Below are 22580 nucleotides of genomic sequence, written 5' to 3'. Positions count from 1 at the left end.
ACAGGCAGCTTATTTCAATTTCAATCCCTAGTGCCACATTTGTGGTCTGCTCCTTCCTTGACCCTTTGACCTGAAGTGATCTTCTGTGTTCCTGAGCTCATATTGTCCTGCAATTCATTGGATTCACTTCCTTGCATTGTTAATTGACTTTTCATCTGTATATATTTTATCTCCAGCTGAATGGAAAGACATCTCTCTTTGTTTCCTTAGTCCCTAAAACAGTGTCATACACAATCTTACCCATACTTGTTATGTCAGCAGAATGAAAGGTCTAATTTCCCCCCACCCCTGCAGATTTATCTTCATGATGATAGTTTTCTTAGGAAAAAGCTAAATTAATTTCCATCCTTCTTTCCCACTTTCTTCCCTCTCTTTCTTCTTCCTTCTTTTCTTGACATATATCACTTGAAGGATTATATTTCAGAGGAACACAAAATGAAGCAAATACTTCATTATTGTTTTAAAGGGATCAATGTTGAACGTGTTAAGAATTGTTTTTTTTGCCAGGCATGGTGGACCATGCCTGTAATCACAGAGGCTTGGGAGTTGAGGCAGGAGGGTCACAAGTTCAAAGCCAGCCTTAGCAAAATTGAGGTGCTAAGCAACCCAGTGAGACCTTGTTTCTAAATATAATACAAAATAGAACTGGGGATGTGGCTCAGTGATCAAGTGCCCCTGAGTTCAATCCCTGGTACCCTCCTCTCAAAAAAGAATTGGTTATTTTTTAAATAAGTGATGTTTTCCCTAAAGATATGTTCTTAAAATATAATTGACCCTTCTTGCTACATATAGCCTTTGGGGTTGGCAATTTGATCCTTCAGCAGTTTCTGTCAAATATTACTTAAAATTAAGCATTTGTTTTAGCATTATTATTTGTTTTTCTTTTATTTTGGATTCTGAATAAAAAATAAGTGTAATACCTAACAATCTGAAGACAGATAAGCTTACTATTATGGACGCTCTGTACTCAACAAACATTCACACTTTAGATTCCATGTTTTGTTGGTTATTGATAATTAAAGTAAGATGCAAGAAAGAATTAATGGAGTGCTATTTTTCCCCATAAAGTCTCATGATTGGTGGATGTCAACAGTTCCTTGGAAAAAATGTGCAATTCTCTAATTTTGGACTGTCAATAATGTTTTATTTCATCTGTAAAATCATTCCATTTTTTTCTTCTCCCAGCCATGCTAAAAATAGAATATGACAGTTTCAACTGAGTATTCATTTTTTTTTTAAATTCACAAGACCTACTTTAAAAATTACAACTGTACTTATGAACAACTGCCTGGGATCAAATATTTTTTTCCAGGTGTTCAGTTTTGTTTACATTTTACTTTTTTTTTAAATTTATTTTTTAGTTGTAGTTGTCAATACTTTATTTTTTTTAAATTTATTTTTATGTGGTGCTGAGGATCAAACCCAGGGCCTTGCATGTGCTTGGTGAATACTCTACCACTGAGCCACAACCCCAGCCCTACATTTTACTTTTGAAGTTGTTCATACTCACATGGATGTTAAAGCAGAAAAAAGGAAATGATATGAAACATTTGGGTAGAAAGCCAACGTTTTTGTTTTAAGAATTGGAAAAGGAAAATCATAAAGCAAAGATAAGCAGGATGTTCTGCAATTTCTTTAGCAATCTTGTGTCTTTGTATGTTGAATTTAGATGTCAAGTTCAAAGTCATGTACAGCAAGGTCAGCATTAGTAGTAAGTCACTATTCGCAGCATCAGAATAGTATCACTACTGCCTACTTGTAGAAAATTGTCAGGATATTTTAATTAGAAAGCCACAAGCCTTGACTAATAAATATCTAACTTTTAATAGAAATTGCCATACTGTTATAGGGAACATTCCAGAATATCTTATGTTTTGCTAACTATATATCATCTCTGCAAAGGACCCTGGCCACAGACTTGAAGATCTAGTGTTTAGGATCACATCCTTATTGTTTAGGATGTAGCCCTCCTGTAGACTTCCATTTATTCAGAATTTGTTTAACAAGGTAATAGGTGATGTATGCCCCTGATCTACTTCCCCTTTCCCTCAGGTACCCTTTGGAATAAGTCCAGTTTTTATTATTATCTCTGGCATACTCTGAGAAGACAGGAGATGAAAGCCAAGGCTTCTATTGCTATTAACAACTTTGAGAAAACTTTTGAAGGTGAAAGGTTCTAGTGCATTCAGAGCTGAGTAAACTGACTTGAAATAAATGAAAAGTCAGAGGAATATTCTAATGTCTCTCACTGTCTACCCCTGTGTTCCACCCTGTGTTCTACCACAGGGTTCTACCCCTATCTTCTGTATATGGTACACTTCTCTGCTTTTATGCAAAAATGCAGGTGGAACTGAAAAATTCTCAGCCTACTTTAAAGAAAAAAAATAGGAGAGAAACTGTGCACAGGGACAACCTAACACTTCTAGAAACAATGATCTTTGATCCCCACCCAGTTATTTAACCTTTCATCTGAGCTCTCACATCTGCCGTCTCAAGGTGGCCAAGTGTGGCCCCTACTTAGGCAGACTTAGTGTTCCTGCTTCACCAGTTTGGTGCCTGCCTCCCTCAACTTTGAAGGCAGGGAGTCATTCTGAGTGCCTCCATATTAATTTCTTTCTCTTTGCTCAGTTTTTTGTTCCTTATATAAATCCCTTGATATGTGTTTCTTATAGCCATAACATATTTGTTTTTAATCCTTAAGATTGAGTTCAGAACATATGCAAGCAAAAAGTGACTCTATTTTCACTCTCTTCTTACTTTTCTTCCTTTTGGTGCAAAATACAAGTTCTAGGAGCCTCTAGAAGGAAACGGTGAGTCTTTAGTAACTGGGAATCCTGGTGCACAACTAGAGCACAGCCTTATCATCAATTCCAATCTTTGGCTACTTTTGTAACCTACACAGCTGTGGAACAAATAGACTTTACACAATGTAATTCAGTACAAGATAACTTGTAGGCCTGTGGTTCCTAAAAGTCATGGAGTCAGAAAAGGTTTTGAACAGAAAAATGATATCATTTGCATTTTTAAACATGAAAGAAAGAATGCTCTGCATGTATGCTTTGGAAAGAGCATTGCAAAAGAATGCAGCTCTTTCTCCTTAGTAGGAAGATATAGTCCTGATAGATCAGGAGAGACTTGATTAGTGACAATGGGGAAACTGTTGCAAGGAGGCACTGAAGAGTTTTCTATGCAGTGGAAGGACCACAGGCAAGAGGGAGGCAGCCCTGGAAATCCTATCTCCCTGCTTCTGCAGCATCGTTAGAACAAGATGCCCTTCAATAGATGAATGGATAAAAAAATGTGGCATATATACATAATAGAATATTACACAGCAATAAAAGAGAATAAAATCATGGCATTTGCATAAAACCAAGTGCCCAATATTTTCTTTGATATAAGGAAGCTAATTCATAATGGGATAGGGAGAAGGAACATGGGAAAAATAGACGAACTGTGGATAGGGCAGAGGGGTTGGAGGGGAAGGAAGCGGGCATGGGGTAATTAATAATGGTAGAATGTGAGGATCATTATTATCCAAAGTACAGGTATGAAGACAGGAATTGGTGTGAATATACTTTGTAAACAACCAGAGATATGAAAAATTCTGCTCTCTCTATATAATAAGAATTGTAATGCATTCTGCTATCTTATATAAAAATCAATCAATCAATCAATCAATCATTCAGTTAGTAGTGGGAAAAATAAAACAAAACAAAAAAAAAATGAATGAGAAGTCTGAAGGAAAATCTCTTTAGTCTGGGTCCAGAAATATAATTTAATTTTGAAAATAGGAATCTGGAGTTGGAAAATGATAAGTACAGCTTCAGTAAAAATTGTTAGAATTTACATGTGCAGGAGAATGATTCCAGGGGCTTTCCTATGATTTTCATCAATTTTTAAACATTATTATAATTGTTCACTAACATGATTTTAAGCATTGCATATTTGGCGCCTGAATTTTAATCTTGTCTAAATGTGCACTCTGGTTTCTCGCCTATTGAGCATTGTTTTTGCTAAGTGTGTGCAGATTTTTTTTCAATTATCTCTTTATGTCCTTTACCATATTTTTTGTACTTATCTATTCCTCTGATTTTTTTCTCCAAAACAAATGACAATAGTTATGTATTTTATCTTTAATGAAACTACTTTTCTCTTACTTTTTGATGTATTCTTCTGAAACATACAAGTTTAATATTATTTTTAGCCGTCTTGGTTGTGTAATAAGTTTCATTATTTGTAGTTTCGGGTACCTTCTCCATCCAGAGATCAGATAAATATTTCTCTGCATTTGCTAATACTTCTTAAGGTTTTGCATTGTTTGATTTTATGTGTCAACACATTGAGGCTTGGAGTACCCAGGTGTTTGATTAAACATTATTATTTTTTGTTTCTGTTAGAGCTCTTCTGAATGAAATTAGCATTTGAATTGGTCAACTGAATGAAACACAGTTCCTTTTCCAAAGTGGGTGGGCCTCACCTGCTCTGTTGAGGGGCTGAATAAGGACAAAAGGACTAAGTAAGGAAAAATTCACTCTTTACCTTTTCTTTTCTTTTCTTTTCTTTTCCTTTCCTTTCCTTTCCTTTCCTTTCCTTTCCCTTTCTTTCTTTCTTTCTTTCTTTCCTTCCTTCCCCCCCTCTCTCTCTCTCTCTCTCTCTCTCTCTCTCTCTCTCTCTCTCTCTCTCTCTCTCTCTTTCTTTCTTTTCCTGTATCTTTGAGTTAGAACATCAATTGTCTATTGCCCTCAGACTCAGACTCAAACTGTCACTATATCATCAGGTCACCCCATCTCCAACTTTGGAATGCACATCTCAGCCTCCATAATCATGTGAGTTGGTTCCTCATAAAAATTTATTGGTTGACTAATAAATTATGACAGAGTATAGAATATAGATCGTGGATTGTTTTTGTTTCTCTGGAGAACCCTGATGCTTTTTTCCTTTAGACACATCAACTTCCTACATATCTGGATTTTAAGTTGATGAATGGTCTGAAAGAAGATTCAAAATTTATTGTTTTTCAAACAAAGTTTGCTTCAGGGCTATGTTTGGAATGATCCCTTTAGCTCACAGACTTATGTTTTTCACTTTACCATAGTTGAGATTACAACGATTTGGTTTGGATTTATTTTTGTCATCCATTAATATGTTTCTCAATAATTCTACAAGTGTCAATTTTGTCTGATTGTAATTTGGTGAATTTTCAAGTCAGGTCAAACACACCTCTTATATTACACCTTACTTCCTTAGTTATGTGTTTCTGTCATCATCGAATTTACTTCTCCCAGGTAAACCTTATAAAATGTTTTCAGATTCCAAAAATTGATGAATCATTTGCTAATGACTGGACTTTCACTACATTTACTCATTATTTTATAACAAAATACAAAGTTCAGAGTCTAGGAGCAAACTTAAGGAAAGGTGCATGTTTCTTGTTTTATTTGATCTTCTTTTATGTCTTCCCAAATTTTTCATTTTTCTGTCATATGTGCCTTGTCCTTCGTTAGAGAGAGGTGGGAAACAGAAAATAGTGCTTTCTATTGATTTTTTCTTTATAGTTTCAAAACTTTTAAATTTATGTATATGTTCTATTACCTCAGACACATATTTTATCATGGATTACAACTTTAATCTACAAAAATGTATTTATTTATTTTTTAGTGTTTTTCCATCTAAACATAATTGGGCTGAGATCATATTTGATTCCCATTTTACGTTTGCCTGATAGATTTTTGTACTTCTTTAAAAAAATTATTTTGATTTAGTTTCCTATTATTTTTCATGCCATTGGATGTTACTTTGAAGCATACCCTGAAAATATTTGTCTGTTAATAGGAAAATTTAAAACATGTATTTTTATGATAATGGTGGGTGGCATTCTGTCATCTTATTTTGTGTTTTTCCTCTGCTTTATGGGTCTTTTTAAATGTACATTCACTTTTCAAAAAATAACAACAACAAAAAAAACTATTTTTGTGTACTTTTTTTTAAAAAAAGAAATATCACTCATTTATATTTAGTTATTAAATTCAAGAATAAAATGGCATTCTTTGATAACTTCCATAGTAAAACAGAAATGCCTGCCCATTTTATAATTTTGTCAATGCTACATACTTTTATCCATGAATTATTAAAATATTTTTTATAATATCTTATTTTTAACTATTATTTTTACATTTCTAGTTAATTTTGAAACCGTGTTTTCAATAATTATTCATATTTAGCTATAGGTTTAAGTGGTTTCAATAATTATTAACGATTCTGAATTTTCTGTTGGTCTCTAAGTATACTAAAATGTACATCTATGTCATACAAAATATCTGTCCCCCATTCCTACTCAAAAAAAAAAAAAAAAAAGGAGAAAAAAAGCCTGGGACTCATCCACAAACAATATTCTTTTTCCTTTCACATCTATACCCATCTGCAAATTCCATCTTGATCTGCAGAATCTGAGCTCTTAATGTTTCCATAGCTGTTACCCTAGTTCAGCCCCATCCATATATCATTCATTGCAATTATTGCAATAGGATCCCACAGGTTTCAATCTGGTCTCAAACTATAATGAACTGTGATTCGCCATCTCAATTGCTGCCACTGGCTCCCCATTTCTCTCTAGCAAAATCCAGGTGTACTTATTATTTGGGACATTTTCTCTGCCTTCTGCTATCCCAACCTCCTCCTTTTATACTTTCCTCTCTGTTCCAGTCACAATTGCCTCTCACTGGATCATCTTGCAAGAGGGTAGTCAAGTTTACTGTCACCTGTGGTCATCACCCCACTATTGTAAGCTCTTCCCTCTGAGAGCTGACTCTTTTGCATCTTTCTGGTTTCCACCCAAACATCTTCTTATTTAAGAAGCCTGTCTGGTTTACTCTACATCAAGTTGTACTCTCTACTTCCTTCCCACTCCATCAAGTGAATGGTTAAGTACCTTCTCTGAAGAGCAATAGAACATAAAACTATGTTCCTAAATAAATGGAAACTCACATAGCTAAGAAAACAAGATAAATTCTAAACAAAGAGCTACACGGTAATTATAGAAACTTAGCCTTAAATAAAGACTATGTGAACAACAGACGGGAACTATAAAGAAAATTTCCATTTTCTGAATTATGGAGATAAGATTGCACTGAACAATGCCATACTAGGGACTCTCAGGACAGTGGCCAATGAAGAGACAGGAGGGAATGAGTGGGCATTGTGTATGGTTCCATATTTCTCTGTGACTTGTCATGTTCATGGCTTAGTATATATTGTGCTACTCTTGTTAAAGAAGGTACAAAACCTTTGCTTCCTGGGAAAACTTGATTAACCAAAGAATCTTCTTGGTTTCACTGGCCTCTTTCTCTTCCTGCCCACGTCATATGATGAGCTCATCATGTCACAGAAATATGTAGACAGCAGAATGAACCCTTCTTTTAGGGAAGAATGTTGATCAATTTCCTTGATAGGCCAAATATTTACAGTAATTTTTGTATTCCTTTCTTCTAGGAAACTGAAGAGGTTAGAAAATTGTGTCCATCATTTATTGTTCCTAAGACACAGTAAGAGCTATTGTGCCCTCCTTAAGATGGCAAACTCCACAAAGAGCAAGAGCTAGAAACCAATTTTGCCAATGATGAAATCTCTCCTCCAAATATTATCCTTGACAGTTGAAATGCTAAAGAAACTGTCCCTTGCATATTCCAAAAATGAGGTGTTTGAATTAGAACAACTATGTTCCAGCTAATCATCTATACCAGCCACTCAAGACACCCCAAAATCTCTCTCCTGCTAAGCAGGTACCTAGTCAAGCTCTCAGGACCGAGATGTGTTTTGAATGCAACTTCTTTTGCTGCCAACATAATCTGTTCTGACTAGTGATAAAAGAAATCTCACCAGCAGAGGGCTGAAAAATAATATGGCAACAAAAGAAAGTCATGTGACATTACCTTGGACAGAGAACAAAGGGGATGGCAGAAAATCTTTTTGGCTTGTTCTATCTCTTCATATTCTGAATCCTGAGAATTGTTACTATATCAAATCAACCTAAGCCTCTTAAGAATAAAACACTCTTGCGACTGAGTTAAGATCCCCAAATGACTTCTTTATAGCACAAGTTCTTGTTTGAAGTATACGAATCTTCTTTTCTCAAATAGCATGTATAGCAAACAAGAGTTGGAGCACTTTGAGTGTGTGTGTGTTCTCCATGTCACTTACTACAGGGATTTGTGCAGTACTAATGTAAGCATTAAATTACCATGATGGAGATTGCTGGTGCATAGTGCCAATTAGGCCTCTGAACTGCACAAATAAAATCTGTTTAAATGGGACAAAGACTGGTTCCCACAATATGAGAACTTGTTTTTTTTTTTTTTTAACCTTTCAATACTGTAGCCTAGTAGGTTCTAAAAGGAGTTAATCGGAGATTAGCATGAGTCTATCCTACCCCATCCCACTTTTTGCACTAATACACCAGACTCCAGAAAATAATCCCTTCAACTGCTGGTGGACACTCTGCATAATTGTGGAGTAACTTAGAAACTGTCATCTGAAGCTGAAGGGGGCATGTTATTATTCTACGTGAGAAAACTTACTTAAAAAAAGAATGAAAATATGAAGTTGGGACTGTCTGCAGTTAACCATATCATCTGTCTTATAGTCAGTAAACTGCATTAGTAAACAGCAAGTTAAGAAAGTAAAGAGCAAACTCTTTCTCCAGAGCAACATTACTTTGGAAGCAGTCCAAACTTCTAAAAAGCCATTGATGTACTGAAAATATAAGGATTTACAAAAGGCTACACAGAAAGACCTGGATTTTCCAACATCTCTAAAACACCTCAGGTATTTCTGATAAGCAAACAAAACATTGCAGAGCTTTGCCCGTCATGCATATCCAAGTGCAATTTATGATTTATTATTTTCTACTCACTAGTTGAAATACTTTCCCATAGTTTCCCATATGTGATATAACTTGAGGAAGAGATCAAAATCCCAAATGGGTTCAGAACCCCAACCTTTTCCGATTTAATTTCTGATATACATCAGAGGTTGGCCATCTCATCCCACAGAACAAACCTGGCCCACCATTTGTTTTTGTAAATAAAATTTTATTAGGACACAGCCATGCCCATTCATTTACATATTATTTATGGCTGCTTTCATGCCTACAATAGCACTGCTTTGTAACAGAGATGGTACAGCTCATAAAGCCATAAATATTTACTATCCGGCTTTTTACAGAGGTTTGCCAACCACTGGTGTATATTATTAGAAACATGAGTAGCAAATTTATCTATCACTAAAGATACAATAAATTCCTTTATTATCAGCACTACCATAAACCAAAGATACATAAAATATGTCATTAGAACTCAATCTTATTTCCAAAGAATTTAAGAAAAAAATTGTCTTCAGAATCAATGTTTGTCTCAGATCTCCTGCCATGTCAGAAAACAGTCATTTTCCATTTCAGAAAATAAACACACATATCCAAAAGTGTTCTTTTATTATTTCTAGTAATATATATTGTATAAATACTCTATTTTTATATGCACTTTTACAAAAGCGATATAACTTAAAAGTTTTATCATTAGAAATAAATGTATAAAAATAAATATGTTATTATAGGCATTTATTACAAACTGTAGCCCTTCTTAGAAGGAACACACAAACCAATACTTATAAAGTACATATAATTTATAGTAACACACTTTACTATATACATATGGAAAAAGTCATATTATCTCTGTAGAAGAGCTGAACAGACATTCACCAGGATACGACTGTTGGACCAGCTGCCGGGATGGACCCGCTACCCCTCAGCAGCCTCCTCACCATGAGACAAGTGATCTCAATGTCCCTAAGCCCAGGGGACACTGTTCTATGTGCTCCATTCTTGCTCTGGCATTACATCCTTTTGTGTGGTCTCACTGACTTCTTAAGACACAATTCACTTTTCCACATCCACATTCCCACAGCCGGCTTACATAAGGAGGAAGGTAGACCAGAAGTACCAAACTCATCATGTCGCCTTGAGTTTTTATCAGCACCTCCTCATACTCTGCTGCTTTTCTTGGCCTTGTAGACTTGATGCACTCTTAGAAATATATGCATTTACGTGAACGACACAGATAAAAACTGAGATGGTACAAGGCATTAGAGAAGGAGCTATGAGCCTTTCTCTCATGTTGGACAATCTGAACTCTTCACTCTTGATGGAAAAGATGCATAAACATTTTCTGATACCATAGCGGCCATAAGGAGTGCTGATCAAATACCCTCTTTGTACTCCTTTCTTCCCCTTTTGTTAGTGAGGTAAAGTAAGCCATGTCTTAAACAAAATTTCATCTTTCTTCTGCTTTTCATTCCCAACTTGCAAGGTACAAAGCATTTAATCAGTACCAGGAAGTAGGGCTTGCAATATAAAAATATTGGCTTATTTTGACAATTGTTTTTGTGATAGATGTAACAAAAGAAATAATAATAATAATGCCCTGGGGCTTTTCATGCTATATCATTGCTCACAGGTTAATAATCCTCATTAACTAGCCTATCAGATTTGTAACTGGCAGGATATTCTCATGATCTAACTCCTATTTACCTCCACACTCCCACATGATTGACACACCTCACTGGCTACTGGCAAGATACACTGAATCCCTCCAGCATTCTTATTCAGTGCGTCAGTCCTTCCACACTGCCTTTTCCTCAAAACTGACCCTGCTTAACTGCATTCTGCTATCGTGCAAAAGTCTATGTAATGCTTAGGTTTCTTTGAAGGATCACAATTCTCATGAGACAACACTCCCCCATCATGGGACAGGCACTTCAAGGTTCTCTTTTTGTAACCCTTCCCACAAGTCTTGGAGCATGGTGACCATTCTCCCAGCTGCCAGTGTGGGCAAGGCAGGTCTGCACAAGGTCGGGTGCTTTCTGGTTTCACCTCCTTAGCACACTCAGATGCAGGCTGCCCGTTAATGTCCCGACATTCCACCAGTCTTCTCTGCAAACCCAATCCACATGACTTAGAGCATTCACCCCACTCTCCAATGACCCATTCTGAAAATGTAGGGATAGCATTGAAAGATTCCTTCTTCTTCTTCACGAAGTAGGTGTATTTAATTTTGGGTCGGAGAGCATTGCCCACAGTAAGAACCTGGATGGTTAAGGGCTCTTTGAGTGGGCTAAAGCTGCGGATTCTTTCCAGCGCTGCGGAGGAGCCACTATACCATAAGACCATACCTTTGTATGTAATATCTTGCTCTAAAGTGGACAAAGTGAAGTCACCGTTCAGGATATACGTGCCATCAGCAACTTTGATGGCAAGAAAACTGCCATTGTTTCTGGATCCCCTCTGATTCCGGTGTTTCACGTCAATGTTTGTGGCTCCACTGGGAATTGTGACAATATCATGATATCCAGGTCTGCAGGCAAGAAAAATAGAGGTGAGTCTTTCATTCATCGACTAATTGATTGGAATCATTTCTACTGAGGATTGAACTCAGGTGCACTTGGCTACTGAGCCACATTCCCAACTCTATTTTGTATTTTATTCAGAGACAAGTTTCACTGAGTTGCTTAGCCCCTTGCCATTGTTGAAGCTGGCTTTGAGCTTGAGATCCTCCTGCCTCAGCCTCCCAAGCTGCTGGGATTACACACATGCACTACGGTGCCTGGCCCTGATTGGAATAATTTCCAATCTAATTGGAATCTAATCTAATAATTTCTAATCCAATTTCCCCACTGCCATAAAACAGTACATTTAAATTATGAGGTATCTGAGAGATGTATTTTAAAACTTACTTTGCACTAGCAATGGATCCTGATACTTTCTTGCATGTAGATCCATTTCCTCCACAAATACCACATTTGTCAAACTTCTTTTTGGAGTCTATGATGTGATCACAACCAGCTTTTACACACTGTCCTTGCACACAGACAGAAGTGGAGTCTGGACTACATGGAGTACCATCTACAACCTGAAACAAGGAGGTCATGTCCAGTGTTACTCATCAGAAGAGAAGGAACCTGTGCTATGGTAACTATGAACATTTTTCTTGACTACACTTATTAAAGTAATATTTTTCATACATGTCATGCACTTTCCTTTTCTTTGGCTTTCTTTCAGTGGGTTGTATAAGCATCTGAGGAAATTATAGATGTTCTGATTATCTGTTTATTGGCCTATCTTCCCTACAGCTAAGATCAATGAAGCTCTGTGCAGGTCAATTACTTTACTCCTGTATCCTTAGTGTCTAAAGTAATATCTGACAATAGACGGTGCTTCATAAGTGGTTCATTGAATGTTGAATCTGCTATTTGGGAATATTTTCATAGCCTACAATACTAATGACAATCTCAACCAAATTAAATTCTATTTTTTAATTTGAACCAGATTTAACCCCGTGGCCAAACCACAAGAGGAAGGATGCTTCTTGTTCATTTGTATGTGCTCAAACATACAAATTATCAATGCTCAGACTTCCATTTTAATGTTTCCATGTTACTGCTAGTTACCCAGTAACAAGTTCTTTGGACGATGCCTAAACTATTGTCCAAAACTACTAGTAGTTGTGTTAATATATAATATATTTAACCACAGTTACAGGTGAAACCTAGTTATACACAGAAGCTCTTGATTTTCAAAGGGTTTTCCTGGTACAGAAAAGGACTAATGCTAAGCAATTGCCAGAATCTCAAGTGAAGAATTTAAGTTTCATTCATAACTGGAAGCAATAATAAACTCAAAGCAGGCAGTTGCTAATGCATTTGGAAGAAAAGAAGTCTGAATTTAGACTTCTTTTAAAGAAAGCAAGTCAAGGATGCATGAAAAAAAAAAAGTAGCAAGCCAAGACCTTGGCTCCTAGATGGGGGAAAAAATAATGTACAAGTGTCTACCTTGGGCTGTAAAACAAAGAAGTAGCCGATTCCTTTGGCTTGACAGATGAGCTTGCACCTGTCCTTTGGTGAGACACCAGCATACTTGGGGGTCCACTCCACCACAGGCCCGCTCCCAAAGGCTTTTGAAAACTCATTGTGTGCCTCACACTGTTCCTCCCTAAAGGTTTTTCCTGGAAAAAGAATGACATGATGACATTATCAGTTTCTGGCCTTGAATTGCCTTTTGTGTACTCATCTTATTTACCCCATTTCTGAAAGCGTAAGCTCACGGCTGCTCACCATTGTTGTCTGGACAGTCCTCCACGTTACAGGACCTGTAGCGCACTCGTTTGCCTTCACAGTACTTCCCTCCATTCTTTGGGACTGGGTTGTCACATTCCCTTATTGTATACTGAACTCCTCCACCGCAGGTTCTCGAACAATCTCCCCAGGATCCCCATGATCCCCAGCTTCCATGAACAGGGGCCTAAAGGGCAACACAAATCATCAGTGTCAGAATTCTCCAAAGAGACCACTTTATGGAATAAAAGAAAAAAATATGAAAAAAAGACTGAATTCCAAAAATAAGCTATCTTGCATTCCCACTGGAGGAATTCCCAAGATTAGGGTATTGATCTTGGCCAGAAATCTTTTAACATCACTTCGCTTTTTCACTTCTGAATTTTAAAGGGATGTAAATATGTTCTGGGGGAAAAACTCACATCAAAATGCTTCTTGTCTGTCTTGTTCACACACTTGCTGTTGATACACCATTTCCCTTCCCCACAGCTGGTGCCATCTGCCCAGGGGAAGTGCTTGGTTTGGCACATCAGCACACCAGAGGGCGAGTTGACATTGCACCACAAGGTGGCACACGTGCTGGCTGGGTCTGGGCAGTGTTTGGACTCTTCCCCAAACATAAACTGGCACTGCCGGTTTACGTCATACAAGGTTCCAGGGAGATCAGATGGTAGCCTTATGGGATTCTGGGGCTTGTCCATCAAACATTCCCCTACAAAAAAACAACAAACAAAAACACATTATTAATGAGTAGTTAAAGAAATAATGCAAAGTATAGATCATGGTTTCTCAAAATATTCATCATATGAATTAATACATAGCAAAGTAATCTAATATGCAGAGCTTTGGGAGAAAATGCCAGAGAGATTTATATTATCACTAAGATATTATGCTTAATAGGGGATATCTGGATTATCAATGACAGGAAGCTATTATTCTGCTAAAATATGAATGAATGGACTCTGGGAGCTACTCAGCCAGAAACATTATCTTTTATCAGGAATTAAGATCTGAATATCTATGAACTTGACAGTAAAATGTAATTTTGAAAATACAAAAAAAAAAAAAAAATTAAAAAGAGCTTGGTTGATTAGAACTCTATACATGAAAGTTGGGATGCTTTCTAAAGAGAGCAGCTAAAGTATCTTACCATGACCATTATCCAGAAATGATGTGATCATGTAGGCACTGCAGGGAGACCAAGGATGGTTGTGATCCAAATTGGAGAGCATTGAGGCCATCATGTGGGAACCCTGGTTCCCAGCGTTAAGGCTGGCACACTGCTTTGAATCATCATGAAGCATGTTCAACACGTGGCCTAGGAAGCAATCCAAAACCCAAATTAAAATACAGATCACTTGCAACAATACTTTTTTTCTCCCAACAGGGATTCATCTGTCTCCATGTCACATTTCTACAGGAAGAAGTCTATTTAGGAGACAATCTATTTTAGAGACAATGTCTATTTTTTTTACCTGGTGTACAGAAATGTCAAGTTCCATATATCCATAGTTCACACTATTTTAGGTTTTATTCTAATAAACATGGTCATATTTCAAAGAGCAGAAACTATAATTTCTAAGACACACTGGTACGTAAAATAGCAATATAATCTGCAGACTCTCCTCTCAAATATACTGTTTCATCAGTTTGAATTAATTAATTGGGCTTTAATTTATACTCTGAAACAGACTTACCCAATTCATGGGCTGTGGTGAAAGCAGCTTGTAAACCATCATCTTCTATGACTGAGCAGCTTCTGCTGGGATCACACACAGTTCCAACATCAGCTATTCCAAGAGTATCACATGTCTGAGTCCCACATAAGTCCTATAAGGAGTAAAGATCAGTCTTTATTAATATGAACAACAGGAACCTTTGCATTTTAGTTTCTAGCAAGGTGTGTCTTTATCTACATTTGGGAGCATTTACATTCATTATTGTTTAGCTAAAGACTTTATGTAACTCTAATGAAAACCTGTCCTAATGTTTTTAAAAACTGAATAATGTAAAACTTGAGACATTAAGATTACAGCTGAAAATAAGCAAGATGGACCATGCTAACCAATTTAAAAGATTAAGTGCAAAAATATTATTGAAATCTTTTTATTCAGTTGGTATTATGCTGATTCCTAAGTGGACAATATGATCATTGCCATTATCTCCTTCTCACCTCTCTGGTAAAAAGAATCGCTGTGTCATAGTGTTCTGCATCCCGGTCACTGGGAGGATTGTGCTGTTTTTGCCAGTTGCAGAAGTTCCGCAAAGTGAGTGCAGCATTGGAGGTCACTTCTGGCCCCTTCTGCTCCTCATAGATAACTAAAATCTTCACCACCACGAGGCTGATGGAATTTCGAATGCTAGGGTATTTGTACAACCTGGCTGCCACCGAGAACAAGGTGAGAAGGTAATGCTTTAGGTCACTGCCATGGAACTCTGCCATTGACTGGTCGGCCACAAGCATGGTTTCCACATAGCGGGGGCTGGACACAAATCGCTTCTTTCTTATGCTTCCAGTTCCTGTAAAGAAACAAGGACAGTTTGCTTGTGGGCAGTCTCTCCAAGAATAGTTACCTTCCTTGAGTATATAAGGAAAGTCTAACTAGTCAAAGCAAATAAAACCCAAATATACTTAGAAAACAATAACAAAAATATTTGCACGTTTTTATTGAAAATGTTATTTTTAAAGTTTTTTGTTTTTTTTTTTTCTCTTTTGCTTTAAATAAAAAGACCGTGTACTCCTTGGAGTGATCTGGCTGTTTTCATGTGTAAGAGAGCAGGGTTTCTTTTGTTCCTTTGAAGTCACATCACCCTACTCAGCTGTAGTAAAAACTTGGAGCAAGGGCAGCAGGCAGAGTGCCCTGAGTCACTCTTTCACTCTTGAGGCCAAGACTCAAATCCTGAATGAGATCATCGGGCTCCACGTGGAAAGCCTAGGGCAGGGCTGGGGCTGCTGCCAAGGGGCTGGGCCTGAGGAATCTCAGCCTGCATTGCTCAGCTTTCTCATTCCAGGGGTCCCTTGGGTGTTATGCGTTTGCCAATTCCGGGTACAAGGACCACCCACTCTGCCCAGCAGCCTGTTGCCCCACTCTCATTGCCCCAGAGAAATACGTTTCTGCCTCAAACCACCGTACATCATTTGGAAAAGACCACTCGGACTACGGACTGAGAGTCATCTCGCCGGCAGGTCCTAAACTGGGCTATGACCGCGTAACTCCTCCCAGGAACATAAGAGCAAACGCAAAAGGGAAATTCAAAATCAAGACACGTGGAAAAACTTAAGGAATAAAGACATCGGAGTGATAAAATGGAAAAAAAAAAAACTGGATAATAAGCACTGCACACAGAGACTCAGGAGAAGACTGGAGACATAGCAGGAAAGCTCGGCGGCCACTAATACTCAACAGTGCTAGAGAGTAGGATTATGGCCGCGAGAGGGAGCGCAAATCTGGAGGCGAGTAGGAGGCGCTGGGAGGCGGGGCAAGCTGCGCAAAGACCTCCCAAGCAGGTTCTGCTGAGCGGCCCCGCTGCCGCCAGCCGTCCAGGGTCAGACTTTTTTAAAGAGGGGGAAGGGAACAGAAGCCCACAGAATAGATAACGCAGTAGCGCAGTCGCCTAGGCTCACAAGCACTGAGATCACCGTCGCTCTTCTGCCCTCTCGGTCTCCGCCCTCTTCTGAGCGCCGACCGAGAGCATGCAAAAACAGTAGTTACAAAACAGCGCGAAGCTGTAACCCAGTCAAAGCGCACACACAGAATCGATAAAAAGAAATTAAAGGTAAGAAGTCACAAATGCACACTTAACCAAGGTGTAGAAGTCAGGTAAAACGCTCCCTTCTCTATTGAAATGTTTTGCCTAAGTCTGTCGAAAATCGATTTGTCTGTTCTTTCTTCGTTGTTCATTATTCGGTAGAATTAAATGGAATTAAATGTTCTAAACGTAGGATTTTATTAACTCAGACTTAGGCTCACCAACATTAACCTCAAAAATCATTCCAGGTCTCCGTCTTGTCTGCAGACACATTCTCCTGACTGCAAGTAGGAGTCTCCCAAGTCACGTTGGCTAGAGAAAATGGGGAGAGGGGAATGAATGGAGAACAAGTAGGGAAAACTTTTCTACCTGTTGGCTGTCCCACGTGTTGCGGCTCCGGGTCCCGCTGAGGCCACTGCGTTCCAAGGTCTTCTCCCTCATGTTCTGCACCCCTCGAGGGCAGGGTCTCATCGTCCATGACTCCACACTTGGCGCCACCACCGCCCCGCCGCCTCCGCCGCAGGAGATGGAACTGAGGCCGCTTGATCGGCTCCTCCTCGGCGGCGGCGGGGGCGAGGCGCTCAGTGGCAGCTGCGGGTGCCGGCTGGATGAAGAACTCCTCGCCTTGCAGGTAGAAGGCGCCACGCACGCCCTCGCAGAGGCTGAGGGCTGCGGCCGAGCTGGGGTCACCATTAACGGTGCCAGAGTAGAAGCAGTGTGCTAGGTCGCCGGCGGGGTCCAGACGCTGCGCCTCAGGCGCGGGTTTGCGCCCCACAGTCTGGAGTGTGAAGCCTGGCGCCAAGAAGCCGCGGTCGGGCTGCAGCTTCAGGTGCAGCCGCTGGCCAAACGCGTCTAGGCGGAGGCGCGTGGTCTCCTGTCCTTCGGCGCGCTCCAGGGCCGGCAGCACCAGCTCTTCGTCCTCCTCCGCGGGGCGCCCATGCACGCCGGGCACTATAAACAGCACTGCAGCCGCCGCGAGCAGCAGCAGCGTGGGTGCAGGCTGAGAGCTCCGAGAACGTGGCGCTCGCTCAGCGTTCCCCATGTCGCCGACCGGCCTGTGCCTTCGGGACTCCACAGGGACTGATCTTTGCATCAGAGCTCTGGGAGACGCGGCACTCTGAAGGAGGGGGAGCTGAGCTGGCTTTCTCCGGATTGCCAAAGATTTACTATTATTCTTTGAAAGTTAGCGGAGAACGGGCTACAGCCGAACCTCCCAGTCACTTAGAAGGCGCCGAGATTCTGCCGGCGCGCGGGAAGGTTTTCTTCCAGCGCAGAGTTGGAGGCACCGCACGGTGGGCGCTATGGAGTGGCTGCTGAGGGAAAAAGAAGCGCTCTAGGGCACCTCCGGGGCTGGGGGCAACTCGAGGATCGGTGCCTTGCGCTACCCTTCGTCCTCCGCCTAGTACTGCTCACTCTGAGCAGGACTCTTGCCCTCTCCGCCCGACTGTGCGCTCTAGCTTCGCAATAAGCGCTTGGCTCGTAGCGGCTTCCAGCGAGTGCAAGAACTGTGCAGCCCGGACCGCCCCTTTATAGCCCTGGAATGAGCCCCTCCTCCATCTTGGCCGCCTTTCCAGCCCAAAGACACCGCCCCCTGAGCTCAGTCGGTGCTAAACCGCGCTCAGCGCCGCGGGCCCCCGGGCGGGAGGGGGCAGCCTCCGCGCTGGCTTCGTGCCAGGGCTCGTCAATCCAGGGGGAGGAAGACGCAGAACGGGCACTGTGACCAGCACTTTGTACACCCTGGGCCACTCCGGGGGGAAAAAATTCTCCCTTCCACCACGCCTCTTCCCCGCAGACTTCCTGGACCACCCTGCCTTCTCAGCCCCTCCTTTGTGGGGTACTCAGTATACCCTCTGGGCTGCAGCTCCCGGGTGGGAGGGTCGGGGTGGATAGTTGGGTCCCTTTACCAAAATTTCCCTTCGCTGGAGTGGCCCCTAAGTTTCCCTCCCTGCCTGCATAGCCCTTTCTTCCCCAGTCTGGAAGATGAGCCGCCCTTTCTAGAAAGAATAGCCTGCCCACCTCTCCGTCTCCCTGGGCTGCCAGGAGCTCCTTTGCTGCAAAGCTCTCTTTCCCCCAACTTTTCTTAGGGAAAGCTTGGTTGGTGTTGGCTCTGCGTTCGCCCTGTACAAAAGGTCTGGGGGCACATCCTAGACTCAGAATTGTAAAATGGGTCTGCATTGACCTTTACTCTCTTCCCTCTCCCCGGCCCCGCGCCACATAAGACTTTTTGTGGGGACCCGTGTTCCCGTTTCCTTAATAGCCGATCTGGAACGGGGTTCATTTCCTAGAGCCCATGGAAGGAATAGGGCTTTCTCTTCTTCATTCGAGAAAGTAAGTCCCTCGGATTGCCCACCTAAGTGCAGCTGCTGCAGGCCATAGGCGAGATGAGCAGAACCATTAAGGAACCCCCCCCCCCCCACACACACACACACACACTTTGCTATTCAGGGGCAGCGGCGATCACGGAGGATAGAAAATATGTCGTGGAAAAAAGAGGAAATGGATTTCCTTCCCCACCCCGCCCTCCTCTTCCTAGTAGGAAGGGAAAAGCATGCGTCCGTGTTACGAAAGCGACAAAGCTGAGCCTTTCCACCCCTAGGTCCCTAAGAAAAAGCTGAGCGGCTCTTCCATCAAAAAGGGAGGGGCTCAGTGCTTCAGAGGAAGGAACTGTTTCACAATGCGCTCACAGGCGGAAAGCCCCTGGGACAATGGTGAGAACGCCAAAGCCCGGGGCAGACTCTCGTCCCTCACATTCGCTTTCTACCACTTCCTGGCCCTTCTCGGTCTCTCTCGGGTCTCGCCGCCCCACCCCCACCCAGTCCGTCCGTAGGCTCCCAGTTGCTCTCGGCTGTGCCTTGCTCCTCCCCAGATCTTTCCAACTCCAGTTGGCCTCAGTCAGAAACACCCCCTGGAGTCCTCTCATTGGTCCCCCAAAGTTTTCTTTTAGGACTCTTACCAACACCTTTTCTCTAAGCCTTCTAGATTGCTTACTTGAACAACAACAACAGCAACAAAAAAAACCCAAAAACTTTGCTTCAGGAACCATCAAATTAGAAAGAATGACAGACAGAAGCAAAACACTTTACCCATCAAGGGTTCCATAACACCCCCTGGTCCTCAGGCCTTCCAGAATGGGTGGTCTTAACTGTAATTTTGGTTTCTTCAGCTCGAACTCATAGTTAAAAGTTGAATGATTAACTCGAAAACATATTTTAAGAGCACATTCTGCATTACCAGTTTTGTTACTTGCTCTTCCACGTTTCCACCACCTATCATTCTGATGTTGTTTGAGCTACCTCCTTGAATCTTGCAGCAATCCGTCTCGTATCACATTGGATTTCTCACTCATGTATTTAATATTGACATCCACACTCATGTATCATGAGTGGCCATTTAGTTGTATATTGTCCAGTCAAACTCCTTCTCTTCATCTTTGAACTAAGAAGATTATTCCCCTATTCCTCACAAGAGGCCTTTCCCAAACATGGAACATCTCTGCTCCCTAGTTTGACTTGCAGACATTCTTTTACATTTCCCTCTTTTGCATCCTATTTTTTATGATCTCATTTTATTTCATTTGTTCATTCTTTCTAACGACAAGAAAGTTTAGAGATTGGAGAGGACATTGGAAGAAAGTTATCTTAGACTTATTTCTACAGAATTATGAAAACATGATGGTAAAGTGATCAATACAGTTTCAAATCTCTAGCTTGCAAGAGGGCTCAGAATGCATATGGTAACCAGTACTGGGAGCTTCACACTGGCTTTGAGATAGAGATTTCAGATACTTGAGGAACCCTGGGGAACCAAAAGACTTTCCAGGTCTGGGACCGTAAGTGTGATTCCCTTGAACTGTGGCAGAAAGGGAAATTAAGAAGAAGCAGAAAATGTGTAACTTTGAATAAAAATTGTGTAATGTATTCCAGTCTGTCAACTGCCCTTACATATATGCTTCAGCTTTTAAAATACATTAAAGCAAGTTTGGCCTTTGGTTCGTTTCTGTCTCCTGTGTGTTCTTATTGGAAATTTGTTTAATTCAAGGCATACATTTCTAATCTTGAATGGGTTATTTCAAATCCATTATAATTTTTTCATATTTCATGTTGTATATCCAAATAGAGCTGATAGAAAAACACACACACACACACACACGCACACACAGTGAGTTCAAGGCTAAAGGATTGCCAGGAACATGGCTTTTTTATTCTTTGGGTTACTCTCCAGATTTCTGTTCTTTTGCATAATGACTCCAATCTGTTGTGCACCTGTAGTTCTGGGAAACGATTCTTTTTTAATCGCTTCAACAGAGACATGAATGTAGGAGTTGCCAGTTACTAAACTGAAAAACTCCATGCTCAGAAGAACATCTAATCCGCTTACTTTTTTTTAAAGACCAGCACTCTTCAAGTGTTTGTAGTATTGTGTAAATATATACATATGATATTATACTTACTTATAAGCAAAATGTGAATTTGTTCATGGGACTAATAAGAATGTTGCACAATAGTTAGTCCTTGTATAAGTTTCACTCTCGCATCTTTATACAGTTTTTTGCTCCTTGATTTGAACGTGCACCTAGAAGATCACATATTGTTACAATCCCTGTTCCTCATATTTTTGCTTTTCTTTTTATAAAACACATATGGCCTTGTATAAACATGAATCTTAATATGTTCTAATATGTTAAAGTTTTATTGACTTTAACCATTTTTATTATTTGTCAGGATGACCTAATAACAATTCAGACATTTAATGTAAAACTTCTCACAATGAGTGATTTGACTTTTTAAAACATTTTTGTCCTTTCTGCACAAAGGCACTTTCTAAAAAATAGAAAAGTATCATGAATTTTAAAGTGAAAGAAAGAAAATATTAATGTCTGTTTAATCCTTGTATGTTTGTATTGTTTCAGTGATTCATTTATTACAGAAACAGTGCTCCATAATTCTATAGCAAAGCAAGTATTCAACAAGTAGCCATGAAATGGGAAAATCTGGTAATGTATGTGAGCTACTAGAATTGTTTTAGTGTGGACATGTGTATAGAAACTACTAATGTGCATATTTTATAACCATGGAAGATTTTTTATTCACATTTTCATACCATAGGATTTACCAGTTAGAAGTAGGAAAGCTATTTGACATTAGGACTGCTTTAGGGAACATATGTTCATGAAGCATTAGTGGACAAATGGTTATTTGTTGAAAATTATTTGATTGCAATTGAGAAAGTAGACACAAAACATCTATTTTTAGCAGGTTACATTTTCAGAACTATGACAAATATTGAAGACAGAAAATTTGTTGTAAATTGCATTAGAACTAAAATATTTATATAAACCCCAAATCATGCATTTGTAGAACTAAGAACAGCATGATCTGAATAAGCCATTCCCTTTGTTTAAAAGATGTGAAGTTGAGCCTCAAAAGGGTTAAGCAACTTGCCTAACATGATAGAGGCCGAGTAAAATTGGGAGCTTAGAAATAAATGGCCCTGATCCAAAATTTTAATGAAATACTCCTTGGCATTTTAATCTACGTAATTGTTTGTAAGCGAGTTTTTTTCACACTTATGACTGATTTTGTTTCCAATTATTAAATTTCACTTTAATTATTAATACGAATTTTCTAGCAATAAAAAAATTCCACCTTAAGACTCACAGCCTTTAGTACCTC

At 40.0% G+C, this 22580-nt stretch overlaps 1 protein-coding gene across 1 annotated transcript; it reads right to left on the bottom strand.

Annotated features, from left to right (window-relative positions):
• Positions 1 to 9278: 9278 nt before the first annotated feature.
• On the bottom strand, positions 9279 to 18398 carry Adamts1 (ADAM metallopeptidase with thrombospondin type 1 motif 1). The gene is made up of 9 exons (XM_046430557.2): positions 17278 to 18398; positions 15332 to 15678; positions 14856 to 14988; positions 14309 to 14476; positions 13581 to 13870; positions 13159 to 13345; positions 12877 to 13049; positions 11782 to 11957; positions 9279 to 11402 (listed from the first exon to the last, which is right to left on the bottom strand). The coding sequence occupies exons 1-9, from the start codon at positions 17999 to 18001 to the stop codon at positions 10703 to 10705; spliced, it is 2898 nt and encodes a 965-aa protein (XP_046286513.1). The 5' UTR covers positions 18002 to 18398; the 3' UTR covers positions 9279 to 10702.
• Positions 18399 to 22580: the final 4182 nt, after the last annotated feature.

The sequence above is a fragment of the Marmota monax genome, unplaced genomic scaffold (genome assembly GCF_021218885.2).
Source record: "Marmota monax isolate L192 unplaced genomic scaffold, Marmota_monax_Labrador192_F-V1.1 WCK01_AAM20220418_F8-fsc00016, whole genome shotgun sequence".
NCBI lineage: Eukaryota > Metazoa > Chordata > Mammalia > Rodentia > Sciuridae > Marmota > Marmota monax.
The sequence above is the reverse complement of the archived record's forward strand: the minus strand, read 5'-3'. Positions and strand labels throughout refer to the sequence as shown.